Source organism: Cryptomeria japonica, chromosome 3 (genome assembly GCF_030272615.1).
Source record: "Cryptomeria japonica chromosome 3, Sugi_1.0, whole genome shotgun sequence".
Lineage (NCBI taxonomy): Eukaryota > Viridiplantae > Streptophyta > Pinopsida > Cupressales > Cupressaceae > Cryptomeria > Cryptomeria japonica.
In genome coordinates, this window is record NC_081407.1 from 991063949 (window position 1) to 991087055 (window position 23107).

Sequence of the window (23107 nt, forward strand, 5' to 3'; positions counted from 1 at the left end):
GTTGATGGAAGTACTCCTAGCTGCCATGGCGAGCTCCTGAGAACCAGTAGAATCAACAAGTCTATAAAGACCATGATCCTCAATACCAACTGCAATTGTAGTGCGAGTCTCCCTGTCAACAATGCTGCACTTGTGCAACCCGAAGACGACATCCAACTGTGGTGAATGCTGCATAATTTGACTGACTGACAGTAGATTGAGCTTCATACCAGGTACAAAGTATACATTGAGGAATATTAAATCCCTCCCACCAGATGAAATCTGAACGTTGCCCTTGCCGACAACAGTATACTCTTCACCTCCACCAAAGATCACTGAATCAGTGAAAGGCATGTACTCTGTAAACCAATCCCGACGATATGTGAAATGTCGAGAGGCTCAAGAGTCAATGTACCAGGCTGATGATTGAACATCAGAGGAGGAGGTTTGGGCCATGAACGCATAGAAGGCAGATTCCTTCTGATCAGGATGCGTGGCAGAATTGGCTTTCTGCTTGGACCCTCCCTGTTTGGATTGCTAGGATGCTATCAATTTTCGGCAATCTTTCACCAAATGGCCATATATATGACAATAGGAACACTGTAAGCTCTTCTTTTTGGAAGACTGTTGAGGTTGACCTTGACCTTGTCCTTTCTGCTGGAAGGACGGAGCTTTACCCTTGTACTTATGTGAAGTTGAGGCTGTGAAAGCCTATTCAGTGGATGAACGAGCACTGCTTCCAAACTGCTGCTTCCATCGATCCTGTTGTAGTAGCTTGTTGCAAAGATCAGGAAACTTCAAATCAACACTAGTAGAGGAGATATTGAGTGTATCAATGAAATGCTTGTAGGATCTGGGAAGGCTTTTCAGCGTGATCACTACCATATCCTCTTCCACCATGGTTCGGCCTATAGCTTCTAACTGATCACAGATGTCCTTGATCTTCGTAAGATGTGCCTGGATAGATGACTTCTCATCTATCATGATAGAAAACAACATATTCTTCAGAAAGAAAGCTCGGCTCTTGTCGGACATTTCATGAAGATCCTTCAAAAGATCCCAGATCTCTTTTGTTGTTTTACTTGAAGGCACCTGTGGGAGTTGATCATCTGTGACGGAGAGTTTGATAAGCATAACAGCCTCTCGATTCTTCACATCATGTTTGTCTTGATCATCACCTGCTTTTGTAGGACAAGATTCCTTGCCCAAAACAAGCTGATCAAGGGAACGATACTCAAAGATGGTAAGCATACACTGTTTCCAGGTGTTGTAGTTGCGGTCGTTGAACTTCTGACTGTGTTCCAACATGATGTTGGTTAATGATGCCATCACGGAAATCGAGGTTGATCAAGGTTAACTAAGTGAAAGCAAGAGACAGAAGAATTTGATTTTAAAAAAAATCATAATAGAAACAGCTGCTGAAAAAACTGAAACCCTATAGGAGAATTCTGGCACGAATTTCGAGGTTTGGAAGAAACCCAAAAATTAAAATTTTCTGCACACTTAAAACAGCATAAATGGTGCCAAAAAAACAGCAAAAATCCCAACGTCCACAGAAATAGTAGAAATTGTGAACTGTTTTTAAATTCCAAGGCAAATTTACTGGCACAAAAATTGAGGCATGGAAAACGAGGCACCCAAAAAAATCTGAGACCAACCCAGAAAAGCTCTCGAAAAACCCACCAAGAATCTGAAAACGGAATGCAGATCCGAGGGCTCAAAAATTGAGGCATAGAAAATGATGCACCCAGAAAAATCTAACGATGATCCAGTTGAGCTCTCGAAAAACCCACCAAGAATCTGCAACCAAAATAAAATTTCGACTTGAATAGAAGGGTCAAAACCCTAGTCGAAAATTGCAGAAACCCTAGGAAAATTTTCAACCTGCAAAAAAAAAACTGCCCAGGAAGAGAAAAAAATCTGTTTTTTTTTGAAAAAAAACAGTTTTAAAAAAAATCTCTTCAATAAAAACTTCGAAAAATTTTAATAACAATAATTTTCGAAATTTTTAATTTCCATGCTCTGATACCATGAAAAATAAATTGAATGAATGATTCAATAATCGGATGATTACATTGAACGATATACACACGTATATATAGAGGTTACAAGACAATGTTCTATAATTAGAACATAACGTTAAAGTAAAAGATTAAAGAGCTAAAAGCTAAATTAAGCTTATAAGCTAATTAACTAAAAAGAAAAAGCTAAATGCTAAATAAAGCTTAAAAGCTAATTAATTAAAAAGAAAAAGCTAAATGTTAAATAAAGCTTAAAAGTTAATTAACTAAAAAGCTAAATGACCATTAAACAAGGAACTAAATATAGGTGACTAAAATATAATTAAATATTCTAATAGAGGTATCAATAGGCTCCAATATCACCTTGGACATCCCCTTCATTGAACTCCACTTGAATGTAGTCATATAGTGTTTTTATTTCATAGTACATGTCAATATTGAAACCTTTGCTTTAAGGTACAAATTGCAACTAGAAGCAGGGCATGTCCACTTCATTGAGCTTCATATAACTGCAGAGTTTTTTTGTTTGACAAAACATGTCAACATCACAATGACACACAATTTTATTTGTACTACAGCAACCTTCCTTTTAACATGGCGAGAAGCCCATAATGGAAAAAATTAGTCACAATCTGACCATTGTAAGGATACCCAGTGCCTAGTCCACATGACTTAAGTGGACCATTGCTCCAAAAAGTAGTGGCAAATATAAAGATAATTGTGGAAGAGTAAAAGAAATATTATGGATGAACCATATTATCAAATAAGTGGACAAATGGAAAGAATCACACTCATCAACTTTCTAGTGGCTTCAAATAGTCAAATGGTGTTATTGAGGTCCATTAATGCCTCGACAATAATTAAGAATGCTCAGTATCAAAGTCTAATGTTGGAGGAGGTTGTGTTAAAGGTTGGTATAGAAATTGTTGTTCAAATTGTGATAAATATTGCAGTAACATATATGGCTGCAAGAAAAACACTTGAGAGACACCCAACACTTTTTTGGATCCTTACACTGTCTATTGCCTTGATCTTTTGTTGAAGAGCATAGGCAAACATGATTAAGTAAATCCATGGAGGGCCATGTCAAAAACATCACCAAGTATATCTACAATCAATCTTGGGTGCTTACCTTGATGAGAGATCACGCCTAGGGGAACAAACTTGTGTGCCCAAGTGCCACACAATTTGCAAATAACTTCCATCACCTTGTAGAGTATTTATGATTTGCTAACACTTTTGATGCATATGTTTATGAGCCACCAATGGATGGATTCTTCTTATTCAAAAAAGACAAATTGAAAGAGAAAAATGAATTTTGTATCATATCTCCATGAAGAGCACTAATAAGATCAAGGTAACTTCAAACTTCTAATTAAATTTTAAAATTTGAATTGTATCCTTTAAATTTGCTTCCTGTCTAATTTTAATTACTAAATATTCTTCAATTATTAAAAAAATTACTTTTGCTTTCAACTTTATATGTTTATAGGTGTCAAAGCTTTTAGTCAAGGTTTTGTGATTGGTAGATGGGGAGCATAACCCAACGGAGTTCCTGTACTAGACTATGTTCAATGCCAGGGGAATCATGCATTTAAATATTGAAGTTTATGGATCAGCGAAAGTTTTAACAATCCTGGTATAATGTTCTGAATTACAGAGCGGCAACTGCAGAGACTATATATTACAATGCCATGCATAAATGTAATTTACAATTGACCAGAGTCAATCACTTAACTGAAAAGTTGACCGATACTTGTGCATTCAAAGCCTAAAGTTGAAATTATATTAAATAGATGACAAAAGCATAAGCAGAAGTCGCATTAAACAATTAGAGTCCAATGTACCTGTGAGGATAGTCCACAACCAAACCACCTGAAAAACCACAACGCATTGCAGCAGAGGTTATCATTTCAAGCTGAGCTGGATTTTCAGGATAAAACTGCAATACAGCTCGTGCACCTCTTGACAAGCATTTATAAAGCGATCCAAAGAAAGCCCTGGCCACATCACAAAAACTATTAAGAATCAGAATACCCCACACATAGAAATTATCCTGCCACATCACTTTGCAAACTATGCACAATTCAAGCAAATAATAAACTTGCCAAAGATCAATATTAATGGGGGCAGGAAATATAAGAAACAGAATTTCAAACAACAAAACTTACTTCAATCTCATTCTTGGTTCATTGCATGACTTGTCAGCATTGCAAAGCCACTGCTTCGGGAAACAGGCATTAGATGCTTAAGCATTTTTTAATAATTACAAGTAAAAGAAAAAATAAAAACAGCATGCAGGGAATATTTTGGACATGAACTTACAGAAACATGTCACCATAAGGAAATAAAATAAAGAATACACAAAGCGGAGCAGGGTACATATCTACACTTCCAAAAGTCTATCACCATAAAATGATATAAAATTGCACCAATCAAACAAAACTTAAATTGCTAACCAGTATGCATAATTTTCTTATTACACCCAAGAATGGAAAACCATGGTGACTAGCAAGCATGTGTTGGAAATGGAAAGATAGCACAGATAAACATCATCTACATAGTAATAAGTTCTATGCATTCAATTGCCTTTGGTGTTACTCAGCATTAAGGAAAGCAAGTGCACCGCTGACTACTGCTTTCTGGAGCCAATGTTAGTATCCTTAATTTAACATGGACAGTTCCCTTTCTAATTCTCATAATTTTAGCAAGGCATATTTTTCTTTCCAAATATGCTGACGCACTTACTCATCAAATATCATCCACATGCTGTGTTGCATACATATTGTAAATTCACATCTTTCATTCCTCGAAAGATATTCCACCTTCGTGGTTGTGTTATTTACCAGAAAAGATGATATGACTGACAAGGAAAATTTGAGAATTCTTTTAATGAATTAACGCTTTTAAGGATATTAATTTAAATTCCATGCACCTATCATATCTCAAAAACAACTTTTTAATAAAGAAATTCTATGTGCTCTATTTGAAAAACAAAATACTTTATTGACTTTGTGAAGAAGCACAACAAAAAACAATAAAGCCTCAAATTTTGAATCACAGGATAAAGAAATGATAATAGAATTTAAGGTCCCAGACTACAACAATATATTCGCTATTCAACTAGTGAAAAATGAATTAATTCAATATTAACTCATAAGATTTTAATGAATGTAACTGGCAAAACCCTTACCGTAGTTTCTGTGTGATTATAGACCACAAAAGGTAACCAGGGAAATGGAGTTTGTATGATTATAGACCAGAAAAGGTAACCAGGGAAATGAAGTTTCATTCGTGACCTTTTCTATGTTTAGGATTCTCAAGTTCAAGTGGATAGCTAATCATCATCAATTAAATTATGAACGAGATGGTTATCAACTAAAAAAATAAGGAACAAGGATGAAATATAATTTGCTTCTGCTACAATTGAGCCTTCTTGATCATTCCATTTTTGGCAGGGCAAAATCATCAAAATAACAAGAAGCATGGCACATTCTACAAATAGTGATCTGCACTCAACAAGACCCAAGACAATAACATGGAGGACAACACAATATATTAGCTAATAGTCTGTTATGTTATACTTTATAATGAATGTGTGAGAGAGTATAGTGTAAGAGTTGTTGATCAACTCGACAAGAGTCAAGGATTTCTTGCAACTAAAACAAACTTCTACACAAGAGAGAAGCAATGGAAATGCAACAGAACCAAAGAATTCATTAAATGCAAAAATCAAATTGGTACAATATACAATAGACAAGGATGAAACCCTATGACAAACTAAGATCATGACAAGTGTCTTAATCCTGTGAGATGAGACATAAAAAGGAAAAAAACCTAAGTAAACTTAAGTATGTAAATGTGAAAAGGACCTAATAGTAAACTAAGTAGGCATTAATGGTGCTCATCTTTGTTGTCAGAGAAAAGGTCTCCTTGTAATCAATTCCTTGATGCTGAGAGAAGCCTTTGGCAACAAGACGAGCCTTGTACTTATCTAAAGTGCCATCAGCCTTGTATTTGACCTTATAGACCCATTTGCATCCAATGGGTTTTTCCCTGGAGGAAGATCTGATAACAAACAATAGAAAGATGTCTCTTATTCAAAAGACAACTTGTGGGCATTCTCACCCTTAAAAACTTCCTTGTGACCAAATATATACAAGAGTATATCTTAAATTTTGATTTTTATGCACATAAATGAATATAAACAATCTGACACGATCCTAATCAAATCTTGTATAACTCTTTAAACATAATTCATTTGCTGCATATACAAATGAAAACCAAGTTTCTTGTAAATAGGCCTCAGAATGCAATGTGCTTCCACATAGAAAACACAAAGTATAATCCCTTTTTCTCAAGATTACAAAGTTTCCTTAAATATTTAACACATAGAACCAGCAAGCAGATATAAGTTTCAAGTTCATGGCAAATTTCTCCCACAGAAATTGTGGTTGTGCTTAGAATCGAATTTACTTAATAGTATGTGTACCTGAACAGCTGATATACTAATGGCACCATCCACAGTTCCAGGCCGCAAGCACAAACCCTAATGAAGATGAACAGAGTCTTTGTCAGATGTACAGCATATAAACTAAAGAAAAACAACTCTACATAAACAGACACATGGTTTTAGCATACATCCATAAGAATCAACCATTTGCTTCCAGGATACTATTGCTTTTAGGATACTTTTCTTTGTGATATGAAAATCATGTTTCATGAAGGTTACATGTATCTCCTAACAAGCCATAATTAAGGATTAAAACTAGTTACTACAGTATAAATATAATAGTACCCAACTTCAAATACAAAGACAAGCTCTATTATTATCACAAAAAACAGAATATACAAAAATTAAAACAGGTAACCAAATTCTATTAGTATAAGTTTATCCTGATAACTAAAAACATTTGTAAAGACTCTTCTCAGCTCCAGGCGCTTGCAAACATGAAAACTTGTTTGTATCTCTAATGTCCCCACTTTGAAATATAATTTAATAATAAACAATAATAATATCAAAATACAAAAGAATAAAAATAAAAATAAAAATAAAATATAAAAGAATATAATTAAACAAAATTAAAATTTGATTAAAGTTAATGAATGGTCAAAAGGCATGAAATGATAAGTTGTGACTCCCCCAATATAAAGTATAAAAGGGAGAAGAGAACTCATTTGAGGGGGAGATAATTTAGGAATCAGAAGTGCAGATCTGATTTAAATAAGAAGTGCAGATCTGATTGTAAAAGGTTGTGTCCCTTTCAAAGGGCAGAAATAATGAAGAGTTGCACTCTTTCAAAGGGTGCCAACGGTGAAAGGGTGTGTCTCTTGCCAAAGGGCATACATGATGAAGAGGTGTGACATCTCCCTCACATTGAGAGATATAAAGGAAAGGAATCAAAAGCATCCAGGGGGATCACCATCGATCAGATCAGATCAGAACTGTTATTAAGTTACAGGCAGTGATATGCCTTGTTCTTGGTGGTATGCATGGAGATGCGCTTAATATGTATGCTTAATATATGAAGCCTGAAAATGTTCTTATGCAGAATTTAATAATAATATTAATATAGAATGCAATATTTATGACAGTCATACTTAAATTTCATATACATTCATAGTACATGAAAGACTATTATATTAATAGCTTAATTCTTAATCTTTACCTATTGCCCCACATGGAGGACTGGATGTGGAATTGTTAGGGAAAGGCAGTATTAATACCTCGCAAGGTTGATAAGACCTGCGGTGGAATGGACATGTGCTACATCATACAAAGGCAATGGATAGGGCCTGCGGTAGAATGGGCATATGTTACATCATACAAAGGCACTACTTGTGGAGGATGGTTTTCTGGCGCCCTAACAAAGATACTTCCCAATCTCCGCTAAGATTGATCATTAGGATTGATTAGGGATTAGACCTGGCTATGTTGATTATCCCTTGTATAATGTATGCCAATTGTTCCCTAGAGCTAACAAATGCATAATAAAATATAATATGTATGATGAGATGTGTTTAATTATTCGAAAATAGGCTATCTCCTAATAGGGGACATTACAGTATCTTCCACTGAAATATCCATTAAATTTATTCCCAATCCCAAACTTCTCAAGTTCAAAAAATATGATTCAATACTATCTAGATAGCCTAAGCTGCAGATTTTGTAGCTTGTATTATACTTCACACAGTTCATAAACATTGTCAAATTTTCTCATCACTACAAGACAAAGTTGGTCAATCTTGAAAAATCCAAATGCAGTGTAGTCCTAACTCAAAACTTAGGGAACAAATCAACCCCCTTCAACATTAAGATATCTCACATTCCCATACAAGTTGTCACAAACATGATGAGTTTAATTCTTATCATTGAAAATGTGAAGTATTTGAAAGACAGCTTGTGTTCCATATTTTGACCTCAAAATCTGTGAAGCGAACAGTTGAAGCCACATAGCAGTCTGTTGTGGCCATTTCACACATCGCCCCATCAAGATGAGGACCCTCTTTTTTTTAAGTCCTAGCCTCTTAGTCTAGTCTCTCCCTCTCGCAGGTGAAATGAGTAAGTTCATAGGGTCTGGATTTCACGTGAGTCAGTCATGAGTTCAACCAAAAAGTCTAGAGAGCTGCTAGTTAGCAACACCTCCAAGTGCTCGAGGTTAAAGGCGAAAGCTTCAAATGCTTCTCATGAGGAGCGAAATTCATCTCAAATACCCTTGATTGAGACCTAAGTTGTTCCAAGAACTTTTTCTTGTAAGTTTGAAGGGAGAGAATGAAGCAAGGTGATGAGCAAATATGAAATATTCAATTTCAATTCGCTTCATTCTCCAAGCCCCCAAAGCCTTAGCTTCATGTTCAAGCTTAAGTGAGCGCAATTCAGGTTTGGCTAGAGGTGAGCGAACTTCAAGAATTAGGTTAGATGAGCAAACTTCATGTTTTGAGGTAGGAGAGCGAATTTCCCTTGAGTGCCTTGTATGAGTATATTTGTGAGTATGAGTTCAAGCATTCGAATGAGATAGTCCAAGGATTGAATCAATATGCAACAAAATAATTGAAGACAAGCTCATTTGAAATCTACTTCATCTCCAAATCTTCAAGAGGTTTACTTCATGAATCCAAGGAAGTAAGCGAACTTCACAATTTGAGGGAAGATGAGCAAACTTCACAAGTTGGAGAGGATGAGCGAACTTCACAATTTGAGAAAGATGAGCGAATTTCACCTTGAGCAACATAGAAGTAAACTACGCGTAGTTTCAAGAGCAAGATCAAAAGGCAAAGTTCAAGAATCACTTCATGTGATGAATGATAGAATTTAACTTCATGTACTTGGAGAGAGAAGCGAACTTCAAAAATCAAGACACATGAGCGAACTTCATGTTTCAAGGTAGATGAGCGAACTTCTCAAATCAAGTGAACTGAGCGAATTTCAAGATTTGAGGGAGATGAGCGAGTGGAGTATAAGACTGAACTTCATGTTCTCAAGAGGATGAGCAAACTTTACCAATTAGCCTAGATGAGCGAACTTCATAAATTGGACAACATGAGCGAATTTCATAAATTGGACCACATGAGCGAACTTTATAATTGAGGGTATATGAGCGAACTTCTCAAATCAAGACACAAGGGCGAACTTCAAGAATGAAGGGAGATGAGCGAATTTCATGTTTGAGGGCATATGAGCGAACTTCATGACTTGAGGTGGAAGAGCGAAATTCATGATGGAAGAGCGAAGGAGATCTGAAAGTATTTGCCTTGAGTTGATTCAATTTGAAACAAAATTCATGAGCTCAATGACATGAGCGAACTTCATGATTAAAGGGAGATGAGCGAACTTCAAGGATTTAGATGGATGAGCGAATTTCAAGATTCAACACACATGAGCGAATTTCATGTTTCAAGCTACAAGAGCGAACTTCTCAAATCAAGCTAGATGAGCGAACTTCCAAATTTAAGTGACATGAGCGAACTTCCAAATTTAAGTGACATGAGCGAACTTCAAAAATGAAGACACGTGGGCGAACTTCATGATGGAATGGAGATGAGCGAATTTCATGTTCAAGCACTTCAGAGCAATCTTCACAACTTGAGCTATATGAGTGAACTTCACAATTTGAAGGACATGAGCGAATTTCACAAAATGAACTAGATGAGCGAACTTCAAGGTTTGATGCACATGAACGAACTTCATAAACTCAATGAGATGAGCAAACTTCAAGAATGAAGATGGATGAGCGAACTTCATAAACTCAATGAGATGAGCAAACTTCAAGAATGAAGATGGATGAGCGAACTTCAAGATTTGATATAGATGAGCGAACTTCTCAAATCAAGCTATATAGGTGAACTTGAAAGATCAAGCTACATCAGCGAACATCACAAATTAAAGTATATGAGCGAACTTCAAGAAATGAGGGAGATGAGCGAATCTTTCTTTTGATTTAGTGCACTAATCAAACATTGTTTTAGCGCCCCCTTAACAAAATTTAAAATTCAAACAAGGAGAGGTAAGTCGGCCAGCTTGAGGTAATTTGTTGTTTTAATTTAATTAAGCTAGGTCGGCCTATATGGGAAAAGACGCAACTTTCTCCTAATCGCCTATAAGAGAAAGAGAGAGAGCAAACATCCATTTCTAACATCAATCAAATTGAATTCCTCTCTCTAAGTAGCGAAATTCAGGAGCAGATTGGCGAACTTTATCAGCAAGAAGGCGAATTCATCATCATCAACAGTGAATTCATCCCAAATAAGCAGTGACTTCATCATCATAAAGGCGAATTTTAGCAGATTGAAGGGCGAATTTCATCCTTCAAATAGCAAGGAATTAAGGCCAATTTTAAAGACAGTGAACCTTTGGACATTAACAGTCATATCATAGATCATATTTTGAATTCAAATCAGAAGTAAGTGCATTATTTAGACTGATACAAAATCGGGTACAGGTCTGATTGAGGTCTGAAAGTGATTTTGTCTAAGGCAAATTAGACCTCCCTAATTTATCTAGAAGAGTAAATCAGTCTTATCTAGCAATTGATTTCACATCTATTAAGATCTAAGAGTGATTGGGATTAATTTCATAACTAGTTTATAGGCTTCTTTACATCAATATTTCACCACTACCCTAACTTACATATCTTTCACAGGTGAAAGATGGCACAGCTCCTAAACCGAACAAAACCATGACTCGTCATGCACTCATCAAGGAAGATTCGAAGAGTGGTGCATTTGAAAGTAGAATCACTTCACATTGGAGCAAAATAGGAGATACCAATCTCGGGAAGTTCGACACCAAGAAGTTCCAGCACCCATCATACACAAGTGAACCTACCACTACAGGCAAGAAGATGATTGAAAGTGGGATCATAAATGCAGCTGGCTTTCCTCACGTGGTGCAATGCTACGAGCTGATTGTGGAATGTGCTCAACATTATGATTCTACCTCAAGAAGAATAGTAGCAAAGGATGGAACAGTGCTCGCATATCTCTCGTAGACAGCAATCAGTGAAACATTTCATCTACCTAAGCCTAAGAACATGGTTTACATAAGCCCGCCTACGATGATGATCCAGATGCTTGTGCAAAGATCATCGACAAGTTTTGGTTGAAGAAGAGTAGAGGTGGTAGGAGCAGATGGCCCAATAAACTACATAGGGTGGACTTCAATGATGAATTCAGAGACTTCATCACCCTACTCCATCCATTGGTTGGTACACCTGAGGCTTCATATTTCGAGGACTGGATGTTCTACTTCATGGAGATTGTCATTCATGGCAAGGATGCAATCAATTGGGCAAGACTCATCAACCTAAGCATTGATCTACAGTTAAGGAGGCTGATGCGCACCATTCTATATGAACTCCTACATCATATACTCCATTGCAAGAAACTACGAGTATCCAGGACTAATGTACACAAGCGTAGTAGGAAGGAGACCTAGAGAGATAAAGGTGCATGAGTGTTATCCACAACTTAATCATCCACCAAAACAGCACTATAGGAGAGTGAATGATGCATTCACTATGCATATCACAAGGACGCTTCGAGGTGGATTGCAGCGAAGACTCTCTCCAGAGGCACAAGCGTTGATAGAACAACATGGTGCATGGTTCATTCAATTCCCGAAATTCACCTCTATCAGAGTTCAAGGATGTCTTGTTCCTCCCTACATGTTGCCGCGCTACCCAACAAATAGAGTGGTGTTACTTGAAGTGGTGAGACAATTGGTGGCATATGTCAAGGCATATAGACATAAGCATGGAACCAGCGTTTCTTTTCCTATCACGCTTGGAGATTCTATCGAAGCATTCCCTTCCATTCATGTAGCTGAGGATGCCGAGAGAGAGTTAACACTCCATTCACTCAGCCATTCACGCCTAAAGATTGCTTCGATCCATATGATAATGTGAAAGAAATTTTGGGGAAGAAGTATGGACACTAGTGGCAGCTAGAAGACTATTGGATGAACGTTCAAGATGATATAGAAGTAAAGAGGAAGATGTATTCTAGACTACCTCTAGACTTAATCAGAAAACGCAAGTTGTTTCACGTTGATGATCAAGTTCAAGATAGCGGCAAATATCTCCAAGCAGCCTACGCCAAAGAAGACAAAGAGATCAAATTCAAATGGGTTGATATGGAGGTTGTTGATTTGAATGAATTGATGAAACCAGTTTTGGAATACACTCGCATATGGATAGACATACAGCACTAGAAGTTGAAAGAACAGAACATAGCAATGACATTCCACTCAGAGGAAAGAGCAGATGGTGAAGATGAAGCAAGCGCAAGTGGGAGTGCACCTCAACCATCTCACTCAAGAGGTTCAAAGAGAAAGGAAGATTGTGGAGAAAAAGAGCCCTCAAGGAAGAAACATAAATCAAGTTCAAGTCATCCTTCCTCTAGACGTAAGAAAAATTGAATCAGGGAGAAAGATATGAAGAAACAAGGATAGAAAAAGAGTTGAATCAAGGAGCTAATGAATCAGCGGAATCCACAATTCACAATGATAAAGGAAAGGAGAAATTATCACAGGGGCAGGAAGATCTCTCATCACACCCGAGAGATTCAAGGAGGTGAAGAAGAGGATAATGATGAGACTACCTCACCACCTAGAGATGAGCAAATGCATGAAGAAACACAAATTCAAGAAGGAAGATCTTCTATCCCGGAATGGCTAAAAGAAAGACTAGTCCAAGAGGTGATAGTAGTTGATGAAGAACCAACATACGACATAACAAGCCTTCTAAGCTACACTCGAGAGGTCACCGAGAAAAAGAAAGCTACAAAGATGTCCAAGGTGATTAGAGATGATTCGGGATCAAGGAAGTTGCAAATAGCTACTCCAAAGGTTGATAAGTTTAAAGGTGAGGATGAGTATGACATGGAAACTATTGATTTGGGTCCACTCACCTCCGAGCAAGCCATAGGGGATGCTACTGATTCATTGAAGGCAGTTAATGATATGTTGATAGTCGAAATAGAAAAGAATAGAAGATTAGAAAAGGAGATAAGTGCATAGAGAAACTATGTCCAGCAATTTCAGCAACCATTGAGACATTAGAGTCCAACAGCTACACCGCCTCCTTTGCTTCCTCCGGAATCAATTGATCATATGGAGAAGATGAGGAATTCAGCACAATTGATGGATACATGGATAGAAGATTCATATACTAGAGTTAGCAAGTTCATGAAGGGCATAATGAAGACACTCAACACAGTGATAAAAGTTCTTGCGAGAACTCATGTCCTCATAGAAGCCTTTGAAGCATTTGCTCGTGCTAGAGATGTCATCATTCTAGTACTTCAAGTAATAAGGAAAACACCCAGAGAAGTCTTATCAAGAGAGAAGATAAGAAGAGAAGGATCGACACCCAGCTTTCTACAATGGAGTAGTCTTCGCACACAAAAAGATCATTTTTGAGAAGATTGGAAACGGATGCAGCCAAGTTCAAGATGATATGCATCGTATCCATGATAAGATAGTGGAAGTAGCATAGATTGTTTTGGAAAGGAAAATTGATCTTGGAACGATTATCGAAGCTAGAGAGTCGGAGGAAAGAATAAGAGTTATCTTCCATGGGAATGATAGAATGATCACCAAAGGACAATTGGGTGATATGCTTGAGTTCATGGTATTAACCATCAAGACTCAAGAACACAAACCTGAATACGAGAATGCCATCGTCAAAGCTTTCAATGAGGTCATGCACATGGAAGAGAAGTTGAAGTCTCTACCTGAGATCCCGATGACGGAGATAGAGGGAATAGTGACTAGATTCATTGAATATGCCAGAAAGGAACCCAAGAAAGGGAACCAAATTCTAGAAGATAGTTTGTTATGATCCACTTGGCAATTCATTTTCTCATTGGAGGATGCTTCCTCGATTTTTGTGCCAACACATGCTATTTTCTCATTGATTGATTCCATGATGATATTTATCTAGATAGGGTTTCATTTGTATCAAACCCTAATTAGGATTTAGGTGGCAAAATCTTGGCCCTCGATCTCGGCCCTTCATTGTATTTGGGAGTGTTATATAAACTCCACTCATTTCATTTGTAATGGGTTAATAGGGATTTTGATTAAAGATTTGTAGGCAAGAGAGAGATTAGATATTAGAAATAGAATTCAAGAGTGATAAGAGAAGGACTTGAAGAATTGTTGTCGTTTGGCTTTTGGATTAATAAAACATTGAAGTCATGGTGTTTCTATTCAATCTTTGAAGCTTATCGCATGGTTCTTTACCCTCTCAAGTCAATCTTTGATATTAGTTTAAGTATTTAAATTGAATGATGGAATGTTGTACTTGATATTTTGTGAAACTCGTAATCCATACCACTAGCCTCCTGCTGATTGTAAGTGTGCCTTGTGTGGTCAACTGGAATCATTGAAAGTGCTTAAGTTCAATTGTTGCTCAGTCATTGATATGCATTCAAGTGATGGTGTCTATGCTTAGTAATGATTTGAAAATCTCTAAATATCCTTAGAAGATTGCATTAGTTTTAGTGGAGTTGTTCTTGTATGGCGAAGCTAAGACTAGTAGAGTTTCACTAGTATCATCCTTCATCCATTCATTCCTATGATAGCTTAGAACTCCTCGGACCCTCATCTTTTGCCCTTTTTTTGATAAACATCTTGCATTAGTAGAAAAGAACTTCACTGCATATCATCCGCAAAGTGCTTCATGAATCCTTCCTTAACCTAAAAGGCCCCTTGATGAAACAGCAATCACAGCGACCACTTGTGCTTATCCACATGTCAAGACCTGACATTTATAAACCTTGGAGTTGTCTCAACTGAACCTTAAGCCAATCTTCAGTATTTGGGAAGCTTTGTTCAAGAGAGGATAAGATACTTTTGGGTATTTTATTCTGTGTTCGCATGTGCATAAAAACACATCAACACAGTCCAACTGCCAAAATGTGGCAACTACAGTAAATTAGCTACATAGAAAAGACATTGATGTAATGACTCACAAAAGCCTGACAACCTTGGTACTTCTGTTTTTGTTTATCAGGGAAGGATAGAAACAAAAGAATGGGAAAAAAGCTCTTTTTTGTTTTTGATATGGTATGTATCAAAAGTCAGAGTGATGATAGATTTCTTTTCTGGCAACTTTTTCACTGTATGGATGCTTTTCCAGCTGCTTTCTTTTATAGAGAATTCCTCTATTTCACCTGTTTGTTGGATGGAACCTAGGATCATACATGTGATTATTGTACCCATTGCCCTGCATAAGGCTTACACAGAGACTCCAAAATCAATCCCAACAATTGGCTGATCCACTAAACAATGAACTGAACATCACTTAGGGAACCAACCAGTTCATTATTACAGTAGCAAGCCTGGCTAACCCACCTGGCTGAGCATAAAAGCAAAGAAGCCTAAAAAGAATCTAAAAACAGCCATGAGAAAACAAAAGTTTTGGGCATGGAAGCTAGGTAAAGCCTATTAATGTCAAAGATTAACTATTCCCATCATGAACCTAAGGATGGATCATATAGAAGAATGGAGATAAGAAAACAGTAGGAACAGTTGAGACAAGGCTTGCAAGCTGGAGTTGAATACCAAGTATCTGCAGCAACTGATGCCTCATTTGGTACCCTTATCCTGGTGTCAAAGCAAAGGAAAATTGCTCTAGAAGAGTAGCCAATGACCCAAAAGATGAATTCTAAATAAAGGAAAAAATGCAAGTAAGCCCCTATCCAATTCATTTAAAGAAGAAGCCCAGCTTGATACACCTACAAATGACAGTTTGGATGCCAAAAGTTGGATGAATGGTTAAGACAGGTAGAAGTTTAAGCCCTGGGAAAACTTAAGGACACCAACAACAAAGGCAACATACAGATTAAAATAAGTTTATTTACATTGTTATGAGTAGGAAATAAATCTGTATTCCTAGTCCCTTTGTAGATTATTAATTCACAGAGCATGTTGGAATGTTTGTTGGCATGTAGGCTCTCATGCCGAACATTATTAAGTGAATAGGCATTTATAAGTGATCTTACCCAACCATTACTCACATACAATTGTGATCCATTATCGAATTGAATATGTTGTAATACTGAAATCCTTGAGAGATTCCTCCTCAATTCTTTGAGTTTGTGTTCTAGTTACTTCTCGAAAACTGCAATTAAACACTCACATGTGTTAGAATAATATTTTATATTATTAATGTTAATGATCAATAATGTAACTGACTGTTAGACATCTTAAATGTCTACAGTAACATGTTGTTAGAAGTAGGTAACTTCTTTAATAGCTAAGATATTTTGTAACTCTTATAAATGTATCTCTTCCCTCAGTTAATGAACTAAGTTTTTACCAGTATTATCTCTGATTTTCACATGGTATCAGAGCCTAGGGTTTTTGCGTTTGTCTAGCCCTAAAAATCGCAGACTTGTTTAAGGAAGAAATTCGAGGGTTTGAAACCTTGATTCTAGGCGTCGTTTTTTTCTTTCCTGTTGCGCAAAAATTTTGCGATTTTCACGACTAGAAAAATCGCGAACACGTGGTTTTTCTGCTCCCAATTTTTTGCGAATTTTCTTGCCCTCGATTCTGTTTTTTGGTGACGCGGAGACGCAATTTCGCGACCTCCGCGATTTATTTCACGATCTGAAACCATTTTCAGCGGCCAAAATAATTAAAAAATTATGTGTCTGCTAGGGTTTCTAGGCTGCGTCTAGGGTTTTCAAAAAATCCTCAATCTATTTTCGACACTAAGAAATATTTCCGCTCTCTGGGTATCTGTCTGTTTTTTTTGGGTGCATCATTTTTCGATGTAAAATTTTCGACTAACCCAAAAAAATCTGACAAAGACCCAAAAATCCTTGTGAAAAACCCAAAAAGAATATGCAATCAGAATTTTTTTCTGAAAATTGTCTGTTTTTTTTGGGTGCATCATTTTTTGAACCCGCAAATTTGACCCTTCATTTTCAGAAAAAAAATCCTGATTGCATATTCTTTCTGGGTTTTTCACAAGGATTTTTGGGTCTTTGTCAAATTTTTTTGGGTTAGTCGAAAATTTTACATCGAAAACTGTGCTAGGGTTTTGAGATTATCTCTTTCATTTCAAGTCAAAAAAAAAAATTATTTGCAAAATCTTTGTGGGTTTTTCGAGATCTAAACTGGGTTGTCATCAAATTTTTCGGGTCTTCCACAAAATTTCTGCCTCGAAAACCATGTCAAGGTTTCAATTTCTACCTCTGAATCCAACTTGCAGAATTTGTTTCTAAAAACCCTCTATTTTCATCCTCTGGTTTTCGTGCATTCATGCCTTCACCAGTTCGATCTTGGGGTACGTGATGGCATCACTGATGAACATTATGCTCAAAAGCAGCCAGAAGTTCAATGGTTGCAACTACAACACCTGGAAGCAGCGTATGTTGACGATTTTTGAGTACCAATGTCTTGATGCAGTTGTTCTAGGCACGTCACAACGTCCAGACATTGCCGGAAAAGATCAAGACAAATGGGATGAGCACAACCGGGAAGTCGTCATGCTCATCAAATTCTCTGTTACCGATGAGCAGCTACCTTAGGTACCGTCCGGCAAAACTGCGAAGGAAATATGGGATCATTTGAAGAGTCTTCATGAAACCTCTGACAAGAGCAGAGCGTTCTTTCTTAAGAATATGCTCTTCACGATCATGATGGACGAGAAAACATCTCTTCAGGAGCATCTGACAAAGATCAAGGATATTTGCGACCAGCTAGAAGCTATTGGTCGAAAAATGGAGGAAGAAGATATGGTGGTCATTACTCTAAAGAGTCTCCCACGCTTGTATGAGCATTTCATCGAAACACTCAATATCAGTTCCACTGAAGTTGATTTGAAGTTTTCTGATCTTTGTAACAAGCTTTTACAACAAGATCGGTAGCGACAGCAGTTTGGAAGCAGTACTAGTTCTCCCTCCACCGAGCAAGCATTCTCTGCCAAATCTTCTGCTAAGAACAAATGAAAGGCTCAATCTTCTCAGCCGAAAGGCTCTGGTTCTTCTTAGGACAGCAAGAAGAAGAAAAACGTTCAATGCAATTATTGTCACAAGTTTGGTCACATGAAGGTTGAGTGTCGAATTCGATTGGCTTATGAACAAAAGAAGCAGGGAGGGTCTCAACAGAAAGCAAATGTCGCCGAACACTCTGAGCAGAAAGAATCTGCTTTCTATGCTTTTATGGCCAAGAGAACAACAAATCCAGTACACTCATATGCTTGGTCTATTGATTTAGGAGCTTCGCGGCATTTTACTCATCGTCGAGATTGGTTCACGAAATTTGAACCATTTTCGGATTCAGTAATCTTCGGAGGAGGAGAAGAGTACACAGTTGTTGGTAAGGGCACTATCCAGATTCACTCAGGAGGTAGAAATTCAATTTTTCTTGATGTCTACTATGTTCCAGGCATGGAACATAATCTCCTCTCCGTCAGTCAGATCATGAGGCATTCTCCTCAATTAGATATTGTCTTCAGTTCGTCCATCTGCAGCATCGTTGATAAGGAGACTCGTACTACAATCGCTATGGAACTTGAAGATCATGGTTTGTATAGACTTGTTGATTCCGGTGATTCTCAAGAGCATGCTTTGGTTGCTAGGAGTACATCCATCAAAACATTTTGGCATCGGCATTATGGGCACTTAAACGTGCACTATCTCTCTCAATTATATCGGGAGGGTTTGGTTGTTGGTCTACCTGAGATCCAACCTCAAAATCATGGAGTTTGTGGAGCCTGTCAAGCTGGGAAGCAGCATCAGACACCATTATCAGATGGTGATTCTTGGCGAGCCTCCAAGGTCCTTCAGTTGGTTCACGCTAATGTATGTGGGCCAACGAACACTCCATCTGTTACTGGTTGCAGGTACTTCTTGTTATTTGTTGACGATTTCAATCTTAAAATGTGGGTGCATTTTCTGAAAAATAAATCAGATGTGTTCAGTACATTTCAGCAGTTTAAGGCCTTAGTAGAGAAAGAATTTGGTTCTCAAATTGTCACTCTAAGGTCAGATAATGGGGGGGAGTTTTGTTCCAATGACTTCTCTACATTTTGTGCTACACATGGCATTAAACGCCAACTCACCACAGCATACACCCCTCAGCAGAATGGTGTCATTGAACGTAGGAATCGCACCATTACTAAAATGGATCGTTCTATGATAGATCATAGAAATGTTCCTAAGAAATACTGGGCTGAAGCAGTTTACACTGCAATCTACCTTCTGAATCGGTCACCTCCACATGCCGTCAAGAAGATGACTCCTGAAGAAGCCTGGTCAGGACGCAAGCCTAAAGTGGGCCATTTGAAAGTCTTCGGTTCTACAGCTCATGTATGGATTCCAGAAGCTAAGCGTGCTAAGCTAGATTCAAAGAGCCAAACACTTATGTTTACTGGTTAAAGCGACAACCACAAGGCCTACAGGTTGATTGATGTGGACACAGATCATCTCATTTCCAGTCGTGATGTTGTGGTTGACGAGACTACTGGTCCATTCATGCCTTCTACTACTCCTAGTCCTGCGACTCCGTCTATGAAGACTTATGATGTTGGTGTTCGTCTTCCTCTTGGTTCCCATGATGGGAGGGCTTCAGAGCATTCTAACTCTGAAGATGAGGAATCTACCGATCCAACACCACCTAATTTGTCACAGGATTTGCATCCAGATGACTTTGTTCCAGAAACTCTAGGGGATGTTGTTCCTCCAATGCCAGATGTTGGTACTTCTACCCTCAGGCCTAAATGGTGGGCCAAGACAATAGGAGATCTTCGTGATGATGAACTTCTTGAGGATAGATTAGTTCGCCACAAGAGAGAGCAGCAAAATACAATCAACTTTGCACTTATGGCCAACATCCACAGCATCCATGAGCCCCAGACATATTCCGAGGCTAAAGGCATTCCTGAGTGGGAAAAGGCTATGGAGACCGACTACCATAGTCTTCTGATGAATCACACTTGGGTTCTTTCTGATTTGCCTCCTGGGAAGAAACCTTTCAGCTATAAATGGGTTTACAAAGTCAAGTATCATGCATATGGTACTTTGGATAAGTGCAAGGCCAGATTGGTTGCTCGGGGTTTTACATAGCGGGAGGGCATTGACTATGAGGAGACTTTTGCTCCTACTGCCAAGATGAGTACCATTCTTCTTCTTCTCGCCATTGCAACTCAGTTTGGATGGAAACTTCACCAAATGGATGTTAAGAGTTCATTCCTCAATGGTGAGTTGCAGGAATAAGTTTATATGACTCAACCCCCTGGCTTCAAGGTTCCTCGTAAGGAACATCAGGTTTACAGATTGGTAAAAGCCCTCTATGGCCTGAAGCAAGCCCCTCGGGCTTGGTACTTCAAGATTGATCAGTATTTGGTTGAACATGGTTTTCAACGCAGTCCCACTGACACTAATCTGTCCATCAAAATTTCCGGTGATGAGATCCTTTTTCTTGTTGTCTACGTGGATGACTTGATCATTACTGGAAATTCAGCACATTTGATTGCCGCAATCAAACAGGACTTGTGCCAAGCTTTTGACATGACAAATTTGGGGCTTCTCCATTATTGCTTAGGTGTCGAAGTGTGGCAAACTGATGACAGTATCTTTATTTCACAGTCCAAGTATGCCCGCAATTTGCTAGATAAGTTTCGAATGCAGGATCCTAAACCTGCTTCCACACCTATGGAGAAAGGGCTGAAGTTATCAGCCAAGTCTGATTCACCTACAGTAGATGAAACAAAATTCAGACAACTAGTAGGCAACCTCATCTATCTCACTACCACTAGACCTGACATCAGTTTCGCTGTCAGCTACATCTCTCGCTTCATGACAGCTCCAAAAGTTGATAATTGGATTGCAGCGAAGCGAGTGTTACGATATGTGAAAGGCACTTCAAACTATGGCATTTTGTATACTAGGTGCAATGATCCAAAGCTGATTGGTTATACTGACTCAGATTGGGCAGGATCGGTAGATGATAGAAAATCCACTTCTAGGTACGTATTCAGTTTTGGTACTGGTGCCATCACTTGGAGCAGCAAGAAGCAACAGGCTGTGGCTCTTTCCTCGACTGAAGCCAAATATCGGGGAATAGTCAAAGCCGCATGTGAGGCAGTTAGGCTCCGAAGGATGCTCTCTGACATGCAGATGCCACAGACAAGTCCTTTTCCCTTGTATACCGATAATCAAGGGGTGCTCAAACTAGCCAAAAATCCAATCTTCCATGAATGTACCAAGAAAATCTAACTTCATTGTCACTACATCCGCAAGCTGGTAGAAGACGAATCAGTTCAGTTGTAGTATGTTCCGACGGCGGATCAGACTGCGGATATTCTCACCAAGTCTTTGAGTCCGGATAAATTTGTAAAATTCAGGGGGCAACTTGGTGTTTTTGATAGATTGACCATTAAGGGAGGGTGTTAGAATAATATTTTATATTTTTAGTGTTAATGGTCAATAATGTAACTGACTGTTAGACATCTTAAATGTCTACAGCAATAGGTAGTTAGAAGTAAGTAACTTCTTTAATAGCTAAGATATTTTGTAATTCCTATAAATGTATCTCTTCCCTCAGTTAATGAACTAAGTTTTTACCAGTGAATCATCTCTGATTTTCACAACATGGTACCAAACCCTATGGTTTTTTAATCTGTACTTTCTTTGGTCCTTTGCAATGAGATTTTGTAGCAGAAGCATTTTGGCAAACAAGAGGAATTTGGTCGAGCTAGGCTATTTCATTGACGGTTGGGTTTCTGAGAAGCAACTCATAATTCAGGGTATGGATGGTTTCCAGGTGTTAAGAATTGATCCAAAGAATAATAAATTAAATTGAAAACTATACAAATCATAACATAAAACATATACCTGTCCAATGTCAGACAGTAATAGATCATCCTCAACTTCACGCTCCAACGCAACATCTATTAATAAAGTACTGAAATCAGTAAAAGCCCAAAACACAAAATTAACATCCTATAAATTCCTATAAACATATGTTCTCAGACAAAGCATGGACAAATTAAGATTCTAGAACTTCCTAGCATATAAGCTCTCTGACCAAGCATGGATGGAGAAATATCAAATCCAATCCAGTGATGTCCATTCTCTGATATAGTTTCCCCACTGAGTCCTGACCCACACCCTGCAAATAAGATATAAATTATTAGCCATGCATTCTCGAGATATCAACCAAGACTCTACATCAGTTTAGTAGTTGGAAAAACGGACTTAGAAGTTAACTTGCCAATATCAAGTAGAACTTTAGGTATTCCATCATCCGGTAGAGCAAGAAGCTCCAGAGCTCTCTCTGTCAACTTTGCCTTGAAAACAAAAATATGAATTATTTGAAGAAGCGCAATGTATGTCGACTATGGTATTAATAGAAATCAACTTCAAAAAAAATTGCAGTATATGATAATCGATAATATCAAGCGGTTACTACTTAAGTATGGTAAATCCTCCTTGTGCTTGACATAGAATAATCCTAGCATAAAATTCAAACTTGCGAAGCATTTTCAAAAGAGTTAGAAGAAAGAAAAGAGGTATTAAAATAAACTAAATAATAAAATATCAAACACTTTTTGTTCTGAATTCGATTCTTGATATATAGAAAAAAATTAGAAATT

The 23107-nt window shown here is 37.8% G+C and overlaps 1 protein-coding gene across 1 annotated transcript in view; it reads right to left on the minus strand.

Moving 5' to 3' along the window:
* Nucleotides 1-23107, minus strand: part of LOC131036761 (18S rRNA (guanine-N(7))-methyltransferase RID2) — a 68399-nt gene that overhangs the window by 44211 nt on the left and 1081 nt on the right. Inside the window, exons 3-8 of the mRNA XM_057968744.2 lie at nucleotides 22726-22801; nucleotides 22540-22623; nucleotides 22347-22402; nucleotides 6493-6549; nucleotides 4172-4221; nucleotides 3848-4000 (exon numbers count right to left, since the gene is read on the minus strand). Coding sequence (XP_057824727.1) covers nucleotides 3848-4000; nucleotides 4172-4221; nucleotides 6493-6549; nucleotides 22347-22402; nucleotides 22540-22623; nucleotides 22726-22801 — 476 coding nt within the window. The remainder of the gene's footprint in view (nucleotides 1-3847; nucleotides 4001-4171; nucleotides 4222-6492; nucleotides 6550-22346; nucleotides 22403-22539; nucleotides 22624-22725; nucleotides 22802-23107) is intronic.